The sequence below is a fragment of the Mustela nivalis genome (assembly GCF_964662115.1).
Source record: "Mustela nivalis genome assembly, chromosome: 3".
Classification (NCBI taxonomy): domain Eukaryota; kingdom Metazoa; phylum Chordata; class Mammalia; order Carnivora; family Mustelidae; genus Mustela; species Mustela nivalis.
The window spans coordinates 133,145,566-133,163,392 of record NC_139022.1 but is presented as its reverse complement, the minus strand read 5'-3'; the positions used below and the strand labels follow the sequence as shown (position 1 = coordinate 133,163,392).

At 46.9% G+C, this 17,827-nt stretch overlaps 1 protein-coding gene across 4 annotated transcripts in view; it reads left to right on the top strand.

Annotated features, from left to right (window-relative positions):
- CYFIP2 (cytoplasmic FMR1 interacting protein 2) overlaps positions 1-17,827 on the top strand; it is a 124,791-nt gene that overhangs the window by 42,483 nt on the left and 64,481 nt on the right. For 2 of the 4 annotated variants that reach the window (XM_082725023.1, XM_082725024.1), the window contains exons 12-20: positions 2,252-2,371; positions 2,901-3,026; positions 6,265-6,431; positions 7,142-7,289; positions 9,439-9,513; positions 10,402-10,555; positions 11,476-11,632; positions 12,175-12,271; positions 15,996-16,072. In XM_082725023.1, the coding sequence (XP_082581149.1) occupies positions 2,252-2,371; positions 2,901-3,026; positions 6,265-6,431; positions 7,142-7,289; positions 9,439-9,513; positions 10,402-10,555; positions 11,476-11,632; positions 12,175-12,271; positions 15,996-16,072 (1,121 nt within the window). The remainder of the gene's footprint in view (positions 1-2,251; positions 2,372-2,900; positions 3,027-6,264; positions 6,432-7,141; positions 7,290-9,438; positions 9,514-10,401; positions 10,556-11,475; positions 11,633-12,174; positions 12,272-15,995; positions 16,073-17,827) is intronic. The other 2 variants (XM_082725025.1, XM_082725026.1) reach the window with 1 other exon arrangement.

The window sequence follows — 17,827 nt, the reverse complement described above, 5'->3', positions numbered from 1 at the left end:
ATGAAGGAGAGCAGGAGTGAGGCCATACATATCGGAGGCAAGAAGGCAAAGGGGCCAAGGGCATGGGTTTTAGAGCTAGACAGAACTGGTTCTGCCACTGACCTTCACAAGTTATTCACAATCTCTGAACCTCAGCTTCCTTATCTGTAAAATGGGATAATAGTGTCTGGAAAGGTTCACTGAGAGGCTAAAACAGTAGGATGCATGGAAAATGCATCCTGCACAGCAGATAACAGTGGCCCAGTAATGTGGTTCATCTGCACATGATCCCAGCCATTTTCACCCTGGATGGCAAGAGAAACAGTTCTGAACACTTGCTCAAAGCATGGAGTGTTTTAAAACTCCGCAATAATTATACTTGTAACACATCAGAAAATAAAATTAGGGACAGAAGAAGCGCGGAAAATCTCTTGTAATCCCACCAGTTACATTTTTACTGGTGTTACGTTTTTCTTTCTTTCTTTTTTTTTTAATATGGAAATATAGTCAATGCACAAACCTCAGAAAAACTACAGATATGCAAAGGAGGGAAATCAACCATGTAAAATTTGACCAGCCAGAACCAACTGTGATTAATATTTGGGTTTATCTATCCTCCTGGACTCTGCCCATATATACCTTTCTATTAAATGTGTATGTTGGTTTGATAAACATGGTCCCTGATTTGAACCTGGATGACTGTTTGCTCACTGCTTCCACAGTGTGGCTGGCAGCCATAGTGTGCATGCTTTCCGAACCCAAACTCTGAAAAGGTCTTTGATCAAAGGGCAGCATAGTTGAAATGAGGACAGTCAGACACGTGCACACAGTGTGGTCGTTAGACAGGTGGCCCATATTCTTATGAGGGCTCCTGGAAGACATGGACTGAGGTCCAGCCCCACCCTTCGGCTTTCTTGACCACATGCCACAATCATCTGAACTAAAGCAATGGGAATAATTTCAAAGCCAGGCCTCCTTCATCCTTGTCAAGTCTTGGTGTGATGTAAGAGCGAAGTTGACGTCAAGGTTTTTTTAAGTTGTACATTTTATGCATGTGTATCCACAAACAAGTCCCGTTATTTGCAGTAATTGTATTCTGAAAAGTGGGCATGGACCCTGGATCAGCAAATAGGGAACAATTCCTCCCAAAGGAAGTACAGAGTTAAGTTCCTCTGGTCATGACATTTTCATAGGCTGATGAATATATAACCTTGTTTTCTGTGCATTACCATTTAAAGATGCCATTTGTAATATATATTGTTGATTTACGGACATTAACTCACATGCGACAATACTATAATTTAACATGCAAACAAAGCTTATCTGAAAGAGGTGCTTTTCCCCTAAGGCATGTCATAGCCTTATTTGCAGTTAAGATTACTACACTGAACTTTAGTATACTCTTGGGGCCATTTTAAATAGTGAAATCACCAGTAAAAAGTACAATGTGGAAAACATGGCATTAAATGAACCATATATATACAGTAGTGTCACTGAAACGAGAAAGCACAGAGTCGCCGTGTTCAGCCTCAGAATTGTCACCACTCTGCACGTACCTGCAAATGACCAGTAAAGGGACTGCAAGTACTGACTTGGAGATTACAAATACACATCAGGGAGTAGGCAAATTCACAACTACAGAACTCAGCAATAACGAGGACTGACTCGATACGTGTGTACGGATGTGCAAGTACTTACACATACACACCTGCATACATCTGTATTGCCTTACAGAAGAGTGCACAGCCAGAGAGATGTTAGTCTTCAACACTTTTCAGCTGGTGGGTCGTATCTAATTAAGGAGTTGTGCAGTTAATTCAGTGACTTATGATGGGCATTTTGTATAACATGGACTAGCCCATCAGAGGAATTCTCATGTGTTAAGAATAAAGTAGCTATATGAACAGAGTTGGTATATATATATATATATATATTTACATTTATATTTATATTTAGGATCTCTAGGCAGGTATGTGTTCCTGAGTCACTATGTGGTGTGCACTTCCTACTGTATTTGCAGTTGAAAGAATTTGAAAGCCGCAGCCCTGCAGGGTAGTTCTCAGTGGGGCTGTGGGTCACACCATCTGAGTTTAAGTCCTCAACCATGGACAAGCCATGTGGCCTTCAACAAAGAACTTGTCTGAACCTCAGTTTGTCTCTCCAGGGGGTATAACAGTAGCACCTCCCTTATATCATTCTTGGGGGAATCAGAGAAATAATGTCTAAAAGGGCCAGGCGTGTCCATGGTGAGGGTGACGGCACATGTTCGCAGGTGGTGACAGGCTCCGGACTGGACAGCCAGAAGTCAGACGAGGAATACCGAGAGCTTTTCGACCTGGCCCTGCGGGGCCTGCAGCTTTTATCCAAGTGGAGCGCCCATGTCATGGAGGTGGTAGGTGTCCTGCAGGCAGAGGGCCTGCCCTCCCCGAACCCCTCCAGCCTGACCTCTGTTCACAAGGACCCTTGTCTGCCCCTGCCTCGTCCCAGCACTCTTCTTTTATCAGCCTTATTGAGATACAATTTGCACACCATACCATTCACGCATTGAAAATGTAGATTCATTGGTTTTTAGTACATTTCCAGAATTGTGCAACCATAGTCAAATTTAGAATCTTTTTATCAGTTCCAAAAGAAACCCTGTGTAATCAGCCCCCATTCCCGATCCCCACAGCCCTGAGCAATCTGTCTCTGTCTCTAAAGATTTCCCTCTTCTGGATGTTTCCCACAAGTAGGATCATATACTATATGGCTATTTGCATCTGGCTTCTTTCACTTCATGCCTTCAACCAGGATCTGTGTTAGAGCATGAATCAGAACTTCATTCCCTTTTATGACCAAGTCATACTCCCCTGCATGGACACAGCACGTTTGGTTTTTCCCTTCATCCGCTGATGGAGTTTGGGTTTTCCCTCTCTCCCCAGTACTCCTGGAAGCTGGTTCACCCCACGGACAAGTTCTGCAACAAGGATTGCCCTGGCACGGCGGAGGAGTATGAGAGAGCCACACGCTACAACTATACCAGCGAGGAGAAGTTCGCCTTCGTCGAGGTGGGTGCTGACCCCTTGCCTCCCTGCTCCCACCCTGAGGCTGCTGCTTGGTGTCGAACCTGGTGGCTCCAGGAGTGCTTCTGAGCAGGGTGGCAACCATGGTCCTCCCGGGTGCCTATGCTCCCCTGTCCTCCCCCTCCCACCTGAATTCATCTCTTCAAAAGTGACCCTTCACGGGTACCCGAGTGTTGCAGTGGCTTAAGCAACCCGTTCTTGGTGTTGGCACAGGTCATGACCTCTGGGTGGTAGGATGGAGCCCTGCGTTGGGCTCCACGCTCAGGGCAGAGTCTGCTTGAGGTTCTCTCTCCCTCCTGCTCTCCTGCTCCTGCTTGTGCTCTCTTTCTCTTTAAAATAAATCAATCTTTAAAAAAAACAAAAACCAAAAAAACAACAACTTCCCATTCAAAAATGATTAGAAACTCATTCTGTTCCTAAGAATCCAAGGGAAAGCACTCACTCCACTAGAAAAATGGGCAAAGGGAAACCAACAGCAGAAAACACGGACAAACCAATGGCTAAAAGAGATAAGAAAAATGTCCAGATTGATGAATGATCAAAGAACTACAGGTGGAAACCAAGACGAGATGAGCCGTCACATGTTGGACCCCCAGGACTTAGTGTCTCATTTTCTTATCTTTTCTGTCTTTTGTCCATCGCTTAGTTCTGTTCTGCTTTGTGGGATGTTTCCTGAAGTTCCACTCTCTACTCTATTAGTATTTTTCATTGTGCCTATTATATTTTTAATGTCCAGAAGCTCTGTCTTGTCCTCTGAATGTTCCTTTTAGAAGACCTCATTCTTGTGCCATGTGTGCAAAATCTTCATGAGAATAGTACACTATTTTTATTATCTTTATTGAGGTATAATTTATAGTCAATAAATGTATCCACTTAAAGCATATAATGCCAAGAGTTTTGACTATTGTATACACACCTGTGAAACCACAAATATTAGATGCAGAACCTTCTGTGCTTGCTTTGACGGCACGGGTATTAAAATGGGAACGGCACAGAGAAGGCTAACGTGGCCCCTCTGCAAGGATGACACAAATTCACAGAGCATTCCCTTAAAAAAAAAAAAGATGCAGAACATTTCCATCTCCCCTTAAAGACTTTGTGTTGCTCACTTTCTTTTATTACCATATCTCTTATCCTTTTGTTTGGTTGGTATTTTTTTTTTTGTGCTTGGCTTCTTTTACTCACCACCATAATTTTGAGTTTTATCCTCGTTGTTCTGTGTATCAATCGTTTGTTTATTTTTCTTGTCGAGTAGTATTCTGTTGTATGGATACATACTGTGATTTGCTTGCCCATTCAGCTGTTGATAAACATCGGGCATTTCCACCTTTCGGCCACTATGACTGAAGTCGCTTTAAGGATTTGAGCCGGTCTTCCTGTTGATGCAGGTTTTTCTTTCTCTCAGAGTGGTTGTATGGTCGGTGAATGCTTAACTTTTTAAGGAACTGCCCAGTGGTTTTCCAAAACGCATGTGCCGTTTCATGTTTCTGCCGACTGTATCTGAGAGTGCTTTTGCTCCACACCCTCCCCGTCCTTGACATGGTTAATTTTATTAACTTTAGTCATTCGAGTGGCTGTTGAGTTGAGGTTTGAACTTGCCTTTCCCTGAAGACCGATGACATTGGGCATCTTTGCATGTGCTTATTGGCCACTCATCGATCTTCCCTGAGAAATCCTGTCTTCTGAAATCTTTTGCCCACTTTTAAAATCGGGTTTCTGTCTTCTTTGTATTGAATTATGAGAATCTTTGTTGCAAATACAAGTCTCTAGTCAAATATATGTTGTAACTATTTTTTTGAATTGGTGGCTTTGTCTTTTCATTTTCTTGGGGGGGGTACATTTTGAAGAACAGCTGTTGTTAATTTTGATAAAGTCCGACTTATCAGCTATTTTATGGTTTGTGATTTTTGTGTTCTAGCTAGGAAATCTCTGCATTGCCCAGAGTTGCAAAGATTTTCCCTTAGGTGTAACAGATCTGTACACTCTGCTGTGTTTGGAAATATTCTGAAACATCTCCATTATCTCTTCCTTCCTTTGTCTCATTATTTCCTAGTTACCGTCTCTAGCCAGAAACCCAGATACTTTTGTGATGTAATTTTCCCTTAAGGCTCTGTCCCATTATCTCTCTGCACTAAAGCTTCTCTCTAGCAAAACCACTATATTTGTTGTTCTAATGAAAATCCTCACCGCCTGAACTTTGTTCTCACCCTTTCCTCTGACTCAGATATATGTTCTATTATTCCTTTAAGGTTTAGAGGAAGAAAACGTCTTAGCATGTAAACTCATTTATTGCCTTATTCATTCCTTTTCAACAAAAATATTCTGATGGCTCACTATAGGCCCAAGCGGGGGGCATAGGGCATGCAGGGCGTCTCTGGGCCTTGCCCCTGTGCACTGAGAGTCCAGAGCAGAGCCTGGGAGTCTGAGACATCATCATGAGGACCTGCTGTCACGTCATCAGACCTGACCCATCATGTCGGGGGCTGACATGGTTTGTGCTACACCCTCTGAATTCTGAATCACCCTAGATATTAACACTTGTGGCTGATAGGGGCCAAAGGCTCAGGCTTGTTGCTGGGGAATCTAGACTAGGGATGTGGCTTGTACCCAAGGCCACCCAAGACTTCTTATTCCTCCTCCCCATGTCTGCAGCCCAGGGAGCAGGTGAAGGGACTAGGGAAGCGGCAAACAGAAGGGCAGAGGCTTCCCCTCACCTGAGACTTCTGTAGAGATTTTATGTCACAGGAGGAAGCTCTCTGGACTCAAGCAGCAAATGGCCAAGTTATTTCAAAGGCAAAGATTGTAAAAATTCTATAGAAAATATTATGGTCAAACAAAGGTCTATTTGACACAGTCTGTGGGTGCATGGTAGGTAGAGAGGTCTCTGGAAATCAGAGAACCATGAACTGGCTGCTGTTGGTCAGCCATTAGCAGTAAGATGGGGAGCTGGTGTCAGAGTGGACGTCCGCCGCATCGTGAAGGTCACGGTCCCATTTAGCTGACATCTCTGCTTGTGGCAGGACTTGTCTGATGCAGGAAGCAGAGTGCTCCTCTCCATTCTGGCACACGTCTCTCACCTCGCTGTGAACTGGCATTTTGAATGGCGCTGGCCTCTCGCTTCTGGACATCTCACTTAGCACCCTTCCTGCACTGTGGTGCAGGGTGCTAGACAGATAGGTAAGCTGAGGCCCAGTGAGACTGACCTTGATCTGTGCCCGGCCAGGTGATCGCCATGATCAAAGGCCTCCAGGTCCTCATGGGCAGGATGGAGAGCGTCTTCAACCAGGCCATCAGGAACACCATCTACGCGGCCCTGCAGGACTTCGCCCAGGTGACTCTGCGTGAGCCCCTGAGACAGGCAGTGCGGAAGAAGAAGAACGTTCTTATCAGGTGGGTCTTCAGACAGCCCTTTCCAGGGGTCACATCAAAAATCAGAGGTGCTAGGTCCAGACCACAGGGGAAGTTCTTGGCTCTGTTAGCTTGAGCACCACCTCTGCACACACACATACCTCTCTAGCAAGTTCCAGCAAGTTCTAGGAGGCCTCCTTAGGAGATCAGACATTTGAAATGAATCAAGCCTCAGGCTCTGCGGTTGAAGTCTGTACCATCACTAGCTGTGTGCACTTAATCAAGTAACATAGTTTCTCTGAACCTCAGTTTTCCTCATTTGTGAAATGTGGAATATAATGGTACTTACTTCATTGGCTGTTGGTATGATAAATTGAGGTAATCATTGTGTTGACCTAAGCACACGGCAGCACAGAGTAAGTATGCAACAAATGTAAGCTATTATTAAAACTTCAATCATACGGAAATGTAATTGGACTAATGAAATTCCCCTGTAATGAGAAGGAAAAATAGCCAGTGGGCATCAGAGTCGCCTGTGGTGCTTATTGAAGAGCAGACTTGTGGACCGTGGCTCAAGCCTGGGAAACCAGAACCTCTTGGCAGGGGGGCGGGGGGCAGGAATGAGCGTACTTCCACAGTGCCCAGGAATTCTAAGACAGGGTGTCCTGGGCCATCACAGACTCCAGAAACAGGGTTGCAGGGCCTCTTTCCAATGCTAAAGCCAGGTCTGAGTATCGGTTCTTCCTTCCCAGTGTCCTGCAGGCAATTCGAAAAACCATCTGTGACTGGGAAGGGGGCCGAGAGCCCCCCAATGACCCGTGTTTGAGAGGGGAGAAGGATCCCAAGGGGGGATTTGACATCAAGGTGCCCCGGCGTGCTGTGGGGCCCTCCAGCACACAGGTAAGTGGCTCTGAGGCCAGCCATGGTAGTTCAGGGGCAGGGGATTTCAGGCAGGAGGGCAGGGTCCCCAGCAGTGCTAGTCTTACTCTGCCATCTTGTTTTAATTCAGGAGGGAGGACTACCAGCTTAAGATTCAGGAGACCTGGATTCTAGTCCTAGAAACCCATGTGACCTCAGGCACGCTGTACAGTCTCTTTGTGCCTCAGTTGTCTAATCTGGCAAATGGGGGTCATACCAGGACTGGCTCTCTCCTAGCCCTGTGAAGTATAGGCTTCAAAGCATAGGAGGAGTTTCCAGTAGACTCTGTATGCACCTACCTATGCTGTCCCTCTTCATGGAACCCAGGCCCCCTCACCCTGCATTGACATTCTAGCTTGGGAACTCAGGAGCTCAGCCTCTGACGTGCTGTGTGATCTTGGGCAAGTGCCGTGATCTCTCTGTACTCTGATTATCATCTCCATTTGGTGAAAAATTTGAAGGAGATCATGTTCCCGACCAAACATTCTTACTATTATCCCCTCAAATGCACAAATATCAGAAGCCTGACCCCTTAGAGAAAGCCTAGTAATCGGAGATATTCAGAGTGGCTAAGCGAAGCTTCTGAACAAGAGGTCGCCTGTGATTTACCCAAAATAGTCATTAAATTACACACACACACGCACACAAGTCAAAAAGAATCTGGGCATCTTGGTTGAATCCTTGTCACTTCCTTAAGGATAAGCAATTCCTGGTAGGCTTTTTGAGGTATTAGAAAAAAAGCATAAGGGTCCATCAAATGTTCAGGGGTGTTACAGGAGCTCCCCCTTGACTTGACCTTTCAGCCAGTCTCAGCTCTGCAGCCATGAATCTGAACCATCTGAGATAAGCTGTCTGAGCCCACCACCCCGCTTCTATGTGTGTGTGTGTATGTGTGTGTGTGTGTGTGTGTGTGTGTGTGTGTGTGTGTGTGTGTGTCTGTGTCTGTGTCTGGGGAGGAGAGATTGGGCCGGACTGCTTCTCAGCACCGTAACTTCCCTTGGCTTCAGAGCCTGTGGGCCAGTGTGCACTGAACTTGTTGGCCTTGGAAATCCCAAGGAAGCTTCTATAAACACTTCTGTGTAATGTTCAGGACCAGAGGCCTCTCCAGCCTAGAATATCCTGGAGGGGCTAAGCAGGGCTTTTGGGTGTGTCTGTAAGTCCCAAGACTTGAGTGAGGGAGACACGGACAAGGCAGAAGGGAAACAGGAAAGGAGGATGAGACGAAGGGCCAAACAGGCAGAGAGGGAGGGAGAGGAGCAGAGAAGTGGAAGGATGTCTACACAGGTGGTCTGAGAGGGGAGTGTGACCAGGAGTTAACCCCCCCCCACCGCCGAATCCTGTGAGGTGGCACGGGTGCATCGGGTAGACCCCAACAGTCAGAGTTGGAAGAGCCCTTAGAGATAAGTGAGTCCCAGTATCCTCCCTGTTTTACAGATGGGGAAACTGAGGTCCAGAGAGGGGAAGTGACTTGTCAAAGTCACAAGGTGAGTCACAGGTGGAGGTGGGACAAGAACCCAGGTCTCCTGACTCCCACCCCGGGGCTCCTTGAGGGCCTTCCGAGCACAGTAGACAGGGGCACCTAGCCCAGCTGGGATGTTGGCTGACGCCCTGTTCAGTAGAAGTAGGTGGCGAGAGGATGGATTTTCAAATAGAATTCGATACAAATCCATCAATCCCACATGGACTGTACTTGAGGAATCCTTTTCTGGATAACTCCCAAGGCCATCATAAGAACGGTGCTTCTCAGTGCAGAGGGATGATCAGGCCCGCCCCTCCATGGGCGGCGAGGGTAGACCGGCCACCGTGCTAGCTCGCGGACCGTCGTCACGGGAAGTGCTGCAGTAGGGGCATTGTGCCCCTTCCCTCTGTGGCTGCGCCCCCCCAGCCCGGGGCCTGGCTCATGGTGGGGACAGTCCTGGAGGAGATCTGGAGGCAGCCAGGGCAGATGTGGTGGCAGAGGGAGGTTGGAGCTTCTGAGAGGTGGTCGGCAAGTGGCCCCTGGCACTCGCGGCGGCTTTCCCACCGTATACAATACCTCTTGCTTTTCTCTCTCTCTCTTTCTTTTCTCTCTCCCTCTTCCCTGTCTCTCCTGCCCTCCCATCCCCCCTCCTTTCTCCTATCTATGTCTTAGGCCTGCCAGTGGTCCCCGCGGGCTTTGTTTCACCCCACTGGTGGCACACAGGGCCGAAGAGGCTGCCGATCCCTGGTATAACACCGCCTGGCTGGGTTGGTTGGGGTACACTTCTCCAGGAGGCAGCAGGAATGGACTAGCCTGGCTCCTCAAGGCCCCTTCCAGCCCTAAGATTCAAAGGCATATGATGTGGAAAGATCTAGATTAGCACTTGCACCCTTTGCACTTAAGGCCCTCTGTAAGTGGGAGTTGGTTGTCTAGTAGACCTCCTGTGTAAGTACCTGTCTTCACCCGCTTTCCACCCAGGATTTTGGTTGGCTGTGCGATGCAGCTGGCGCCACCAGAGGGCGCCATCCTCAGCAATGGATTCAGAGTGCTAAGGATCAGGAGCTTGAGGTGGTGGGGTGGGGGGCTTGCTCTGATCAAATGACATTTCGCAGTTCCTCAAAATATTAGAGCTGGAAGGGCCTGGTTTGAGAAAGCATCTGGTGCAACCCCTCATGTTAGCAGATAAGAAAACTGAGGCCCAAATTGGGACTTTGTTGCCCAAGATCACACAGCAAGACAGTAGCAGTGCCTGGCCCTCGACCCAAGTCCAGGGCTCAACCCATGGTGCCACCCAGCCAACCAGTAAAGCAGAGACTGACTCCAGAGTGATGTGAACTGGGGTTCTCCTCTGATGCCCACGCCCTTGGCCAAGCAGAATGGGCAAAAACCTAGGCCTTGAATGACCTAGTATCAGGCCCTGGGCAGACTTTTTTTCCTGGGCTGGCCAGTCTCCCTCCTGAGGGTTTACATGTTCCAGATTCACTTCTCCAACCCTAAACTGGTGCTTCCTTAAGACAGTGCTTTTTAAGAGCAGACATCTGCAGGAAAACAGAAAAACATAAATACAGCTCAGAGACCTTTACCCCAGGGTGGAGGGCCAGCCCCTGACCTTCTCGTCTTACTTTCTTTTTCAAGCTGTACATGGTGCGGACCATGCTCGAATCACTCATCGCAGACAAAAGTGGCTCCAAGAAGACGCTGAGAAGCAGCCTTGATGGACCCATCGTCCTCGCCATAGAGGACTTCCACAAGCAGTCCTTCTTCTTCACGCACCTGCTCAATATCAGTGGTGAGTCACCGTGTCCAGGCAGTGGGGAGAGGATGAGGGTCCCAGGTCCCAGACCCACTAAGGCTTTGGACCAAAAGTTGTAAAAGAACACAAACAAACAAACAACAACAAACCCAAAAAACGTGGTCATTGATCAAAAGAGGCACATTTTGCTACCGAGATAAAAAAAAAAATGCACCCTTTCTGGTGGTCTTGGAAAGGCCAGACTCAGTCCAGCTATTATCACTCTGTTAAATTTGTCTGGTCTTAGTCCCCTCTACTAAGGACTTTATTAAAATCAGCAGCACACCGGAATGACCAGGCATTTGGTCAGTCTTTTGTTTCTGAGCAGTAGCTTTGAGCTGATTAGTCTTGCTGCTTGTAGCGAAGGAGGCTTCTAGGCTACACCCAGCCCTGTGTCCCGTTTCCTGTGTCCCTGTTAGCAGGACGACTGTGCAGGTGGGACAGGGCAAGGGGGGCGGGCGGCGTGCGGAGAGCGGTATCCAGGGACGTGGAAGGGATAATGCGTCTGTCGTTACTGAGAACTTCTCCATGCAGACCAGGGCCCTCCAAGGCTCCTAAGCGGATAGAAGCCAGAATTACCATGTACAAGGAGGCCTCACTGTGGGTTTTTAGGATGACCTTGTACGGGGATCATGGAGATTGCGGGCGCCTCTACATTTCTAAAACATCACTGCTCTCCTCCTGCCTGGGGCTGCTACCATGAGCTTAATAAATGCTGTTTTCTAAATAGGTATTAGACTGACCTCCAGGTACAAGCGAGTGAGACCTACTGATCAAGTCGTACTTAATGAGCACCTGCTGTGTAGTAGTGTAGGGGTAAGAACAAAAAAGCAGTAAGAACAAGTTAATAACAATAAGAGCAAAGATCTTTTGGTGCTTCTGTGTATAAGCCACGACTCTCTCCTTTATGCTTTCAGAAGCCCTGCAGCAGTGTTGTGACCTCTCTCAGCTCTGGTTCCGAGAATTCTTCCTGGAGTTAACCATGGGCCGGCGAATCCAGTTCCCAATTGAAATGTCCATGCCCTGGATTCTAACAGACCATATCCTGGAAACCAAAGAACCTTCCATGATGGAGTAAGAGGCAGGCTTGGGTCCGCAAGGAGGTTCCCAGGGTGCACATGGAGAGTAGTTTGCCTCACAGCTCTGTTCTTTCCAGAACTTTCCAGATTAGGCAGTGTGCCCTTCTAGGGAGAACGCTCATCCCAAGGATCAGGTCACACCAGATTTGACTCAGCCTTGCAGATAGGCTCAGGATTGTACCGGCCCAGCTGCCCTTCCTGGGTTCTGTCCATCTCAAAGCAGCTGTGCTTGGAGGATAGTCATCTCTGGGGACCAGGAAGCCAATGTCCTTAACTGCCACCTCATTTCTTTTGGTCCCAGACTCATTTTTTCAGGCCTTGGATTTATTAACATCATGAATGTTCAAATTCTACAGGCAGACTGTAAAGTAAGGCATTCCTGAGGCAGCCTGGAAACATCCAAGTGCTGGGAGGCTCTCTCTTCCCAACCCCAAGCTTGTTCCCATGTTCACCCAACCCTCTGTTTCCCAAGCTGCATCAGTTGGCTTGCCTTTGGAGAGATTCGTAAGCTGCTGGCCTCTGCTTTTCTCTCTTCAGGTACGTCCTCTACCCCTTGGACCTGTACAATGACAGCGCCTACTATGCTCTGACCAAGTTTAAAAAGCAGTTCCTGTACGATGAGATTGAAGCCGAGGCAAGTGATACGCTTCTTGTGTTCCTGTAATCTTATTCCGAGAGTCCGGACTTTTTAAATCTGTAGCTATCAGCACAAAGTGGGTTGTCTTAGTCCACTCGAAGGCTGCTGTACCAAATTACCCCAGACCGAGTGGTTTATAAACAGCAGAAATGTGTTTCTCACTGTTATAGAGGGTAGAAGTCTAGATCAGGGAGCCAGCACTGTTGGGTGAGGGCAACTTTCTGGGTCACAGACTTCTTCTCATAGTCCTTGCATAGTGGAAGGGGTGTGGGAGCTCTCGGCAGTCTCGCTCTCATTCTTTTTTTTTTTTTTTTAAGATTTTTATTTATTTATTTGACAGACAGAGATCACAAGTAGGCAAAGAGGCAGGCAGAGAGAGAGGAAGGAAAGCAGGCTCCCTGCTGAGCAGAGAGCCCAATGCAGGGCTCGATCCCAGGACCCTGGGATCATGACCTGAGCTGAAGGCAGAGGCTTTAACCCACTGAGCCATCCAGGTGCCCTCACTCTCATTCTTTTTTCTTTTTTTTTAAATTTTTTTTCCATTCTTTTTTTAAAGATTTTATTTGTCTATTTATTTTAGAGAGAGAGAAAGAGCGCATGCACACAACTGGAGGGAGGGGTCGAGGGAGAACATCTCGAGCAGACTCCACGCCGAGCATAGAGCACAGTGTGGGGCTTGTTCTCACCACACCCAATCTCTTGGACACTTAACCGACAGAGCCACGCAGGTGCCCCGGGTCTCTCTCTTATAAAGCACTAATCCCATTCGGGAAGGCTCTACCCTCATGACCTAATCACCTCCCAAAGGCTTCATCATCTAATACCCTTACTTTGGGGGATTAGAATCTCAACATACGAATTTTGGGGGAACACACACATTCAGACTGCAGCAGTGCGGGATCAGTGACTGGTTCTGGAGAGTGATCTCTTTTTATGACTTTTTCTTTAAGATTACAATACGGTTGACACCAAATGCTACATTAGTCTCAGGTGTACAACACAGTGATTCTACAACTCTGTGTATCCTGCTGTGCTCACCACAGATGAGCTGCCACCTGTCCCCACGCAGAGCTATTATAATATCATTCACTACACGGAGGGTGGTCTTTGCAAATAATGATCATCAAAAAGGACCCAGACCAAGAGGATGATCTTTCTTTTTTCAAATGTATTAAGGGACAGCAGATGATGGAACTGCATGAGTAAAATTAATTTTCTAATAGGTCTTTTATGGTTGAATTATTTGGCTAATAATAATAACAACAGCAATATCATGTATCAGTTTTTATACATTTACAACTTGCCAGGTGCAAGGATAACCATGGTAGAGAGAGACTTTTTCAATAACCTTTACAGCAATTTAAAGAGGTGTATGCTATTATCTGTTTTACAGGTTATAAGTCTTAGACTTGAAGTGGTCAGTTATTGTTATGCCAAGGTCACACAGCTTAGGGTGTCACTGGCTAGTCCTACTAGGATTGAAGAAACCATCCTTCCAACTATAAGCTGTTTATTAGAGAGTCACTCAGTAGCTTTATTTCTCTGATGGTCAGGATAAGCTAGGTTATGCTGCAGTAACAAATAATCACAAGTTCTTAGTACCTTGAAACCAAAGGCTTATTTCTCCATTATGGGTTGGTTGGGGACTCTGGTCCATATAGTCTTCAAGTCAGGACCCACATGGAACATTCACTAATTGCCGTGGCAGGGGGAGGTGTTCTTGGTACTTAAAGCTTCCACCTAGAAATGACACATGTCATTGGTCAAAGCAAGTCTCATGACCACACCTCCTTTTCAGAGAGGAGCAAAGAAGTACAACCCTGCCACGTGCAAGGACCAGAAGCACGAGGCCAATAGTAGTGATGGCTACCAAACTTTCTCAGTCTTGCCTTCTGGGAACTGGGTTGGTAGTCTTGGTTCGGCTTAACTGCATGGGACTATATAAACACAGACTGAGGCCCATAAGGTGAAAATGTCATAGAAATTTATGACATTCTTTCTTTCTTTCTTTTTTTTAATAAAAAATATTTACTTATTCGAGAGAGATCACAAGTACGCAGAGAGACAGGCAGAGAGAGAGGAAGGGAAGCAGGCTCCCTACTGAGCAGAGAGCCTGATGCAGGGCTTGATCCCAGGACCCTGAGATCATGACCTGAGCTGAAGGCAGAGGCTTAACCCACTGAGCCACCCAGACGCCCCACATTCTTGTTTATAAAGTAAAGACATGAACGTTTCGCCACCAACTTAGTCTGACAGCTTATGTATCTCAAAGGAGATCTAGTAGAGATGCTGCTTGCTTTCTCTAGCCTCCGATTTCTATGGGAGTTAAAGATCTTCATGGGCCCCGATACAGATCTCTTCTCCCAAGCACAGAGTTGGGAAGAGAGATTCCAGGAGACCAGTGAATGGGTTTCATCTCAGCTCTGACAACTTCATGTTCTGACATGATCTTATATACTTGTGTTCTCCAGCAGGTGAAAAACAAAACAGATCTAGAGTGTCATGTGGCCAAGTAAGATTTTTAAAATAAATGGAAAGAAAGCACACAACCAGGCAGGCCCTGGGTAATATTTCGAGGGCATGTGGCCAAAGTACACATTGAGACCCCCAACTTGTGGCCTGCACCCTTTCTCTTTCTATCCCCCAACTCTATCCTGCGTGACAAAGGGCTTCGTGTGCATGGGTGTGGATAGCCAAGCTGTGGCTGCCACCGCTGCCCACAAACCATGGCCCCTGAGCTAACTCCCGACACCTGCCATGGGGTTCACCCTCAGGGGTGATCCCAGGTAGAATAGCAGACAGGCCTGTAAGGGGCTTGGGCTTCTGGGGCAAGGACTCTCAAGGCTTAGGGTATGAGTGGGCACCCCCACCTTGACTCTGTAGGTTCTTCAATTGGAGGATGGCCCAGTGGGGACCCTTGAAGCACAAAATCCAGAGCAGAGGCCTTGGTTCCCTGCAGATGAGGGCAGAGCTGCACATAGCTCTGGGTTGCATGTTCAGAATAACATCTGGGGTGTAAAATCAGAGATACAGGAGCCCCTCAGATAAAGAATTAACTTTCTGGAGCTGAGAATTTGGAAGATCAGTCACCTAAATGGGCTCCGTTGGGCAGTCCCATGGCGCCCCGCACCCACGCAGCCCCGGCTCATCGAAGCCCCAGCCTTGGCTGCTTCTTGCCCTCTGTGGACGGTTTCGTTTTGATCCTATGTCCGACATGAACGTCTCACCCAAGCCTCATGGTCTGCCACCGATGTGACAAGTCGCTGAAATGGCACAAGCATCCTGTATTCATTAAGAACCAAACGTTTTTAATGAAACTTTAAGTTTGGAAAAAAGAGATTTTTCCGTTTCCAAGGACATCCGATTCTTCCTTGGTCAAGCAAGGGCAAATAGAGTGAAAGGGAAAGGTGAGGAAGTCCAGCAGGAGAGAGGATGGGTGGAACGATGTGAGCGAATACAGGGTGTGAAGAGCCATCTTGCCTTCCCCGAGGAGGGCTGTTCCCCAACAGCTCTTTGGACTTTGCCTTCTCTTTGCCTAAGGGCCTTGAAAGTGAGGGACCAAACCTCTTAACGTACTTAACTCCGGAATCTTTTTTTTTTTTTTTTGCTATTCAAAGTGTCTTGCCCCACAGCACACAATACCACCCAGCAATCCCGTTGCGTCTCACGTGTAATGTAAGCTAGACACGGACAGCTGACGTTCCTGCTTCCCTGTCCCCAGGTGAACCTGTGCTTTGATCAGTTTGTCTACAAGCTGGCGGACCAGATCTTCGCCTACTACAAAGCCATGGCTGGCAGGTACGAGGGTCCCGGGGCTGTGAGCAGCAAGCGTTCTCAGCCGGCCCCCCGTGAGACATGGTTTCCTGTCATAAATCCTCTCTCCTTCTTTAGCCACTGAGCGATCCTGTGGGCGATTCTGTGGGCCTGGACTGGGTGATAAAATACAGAAGAGAGGAAAATAGGCAGGTTTGGTGCTGCCCCTCATGGAGCTTACAGTTTAGGAAGGATATCAGACATTAATACAAACCCATAAGAGCACAACGAAAGTGAGGTTGCGTGCTTCCCACGATGGAAACATTCATGGTAATCTGTGAATCTATGACAGTTAAACCAGAATTAGACGTTGGGGTGAGGAACTAGAAAGGCTGTCCTGAGCAAGAATGGGTATATAAAGGCCAGATAAGAGACTGGTGAAGAAGTCGGGGTAAGATACTCTTCATGGGTTGGGAGGCTCATTGGTAGTGCCAGTATGTGTGGATTGAGTGAATTCCTGGGTTTCAAGAATCCATAACAGTACCGGTCAAGAACAACCTCAAAATAGGTATCTCCCTTCTTACCTGAAACCCAATGTACAAACCAGTTGTGTCAAGAATAGTTACTCAACTGTCATAAATTATATTTCTTCCCACATGGGGCATTTGCTTCCTTTTGCTTTGACAGCTAGAGTTGGTGTGACATACTTCAGATAGGAGTTGATGTCAGAACACACCAGTTTCTGTTAACACAGATGCACATTGAGTGAAATGAACAGCTCTTGATGATGGAAAGTACACAAAGCATGTACTTCCAGGGAAGACACAGGTTACACAGCCCTCCATGAAGTAGTCACTTAGCATCACTTAGCACGTATCTGGGTTGTATAGGATGCAGTTACAACAGGGCGCTGGGCTTCCAGTGTCTCTAAGATGATTCTCCTTTCAAATATGCTGTATACACAAACTCAGACTTGCCAAACCCTGGGTCTTTGCATACTGAGTTTACAGAATATTCTAATCTGAAAAAATGCCCCTGAATCTGTACTACTCCCTATAAGATCAGTGGTTTCCAAAATTATGTGGGGCTGGGCGAGATTGAGAGAGCTGAGGATAGTCCCAGAAAGCACGTCAGGGAAAGAATGATCCAGGTCAGTGCTGTCCATTAGAAATGCAGTGGAACCACAAATGTGAGCTGCAAGTGTCATTTTACATTTTTTTATAGTAGTCATATTTTAAAAAGGAAAGAATAATAGGTGAAATTAATTTGAGTAATATATGTTATATAATCTAGTATATCTAAAATATGGGTTCAACATGAAATCAATATACAAATTATTAAAGAGCTAGTTTTCTTGTTTTTTTCTAAGTCTTCAAAATCTAGTGTGTGTTTTATACTGCTAGCACATCTCCACCCAGACCCACCACATTGCAGGTGCCCGGTAAGATCCCGTAGCTGGTGGCCACTGTCTGTGCCTGATGGTGTAGGCTCAGATGACGTCACTTTCCTACCTAAAGCCCTTCAATGGCTGCCAGTGACATCTAGAAAAATCTAAGTTCTTTACTGTGGTTGACGTCCCATGTGATCCGGCCCCCAGGTTAACTTTTTTTTTTTTTTTAAGATTTTATTTATTTATTTAAAAGAGTGAGGGCGTGAGAAAGCACAAGCCAGGGAAGGGACAGAGGGAGAGGAGGAGCAGACTCCCCACTGAGCAGGGAGCCCAAAAAAGGGTTTGATCCCAGGACCCTAGGATCACGAAGGAAGACACTTAACAATCAGAACAATCAGAGCCACCTAGAC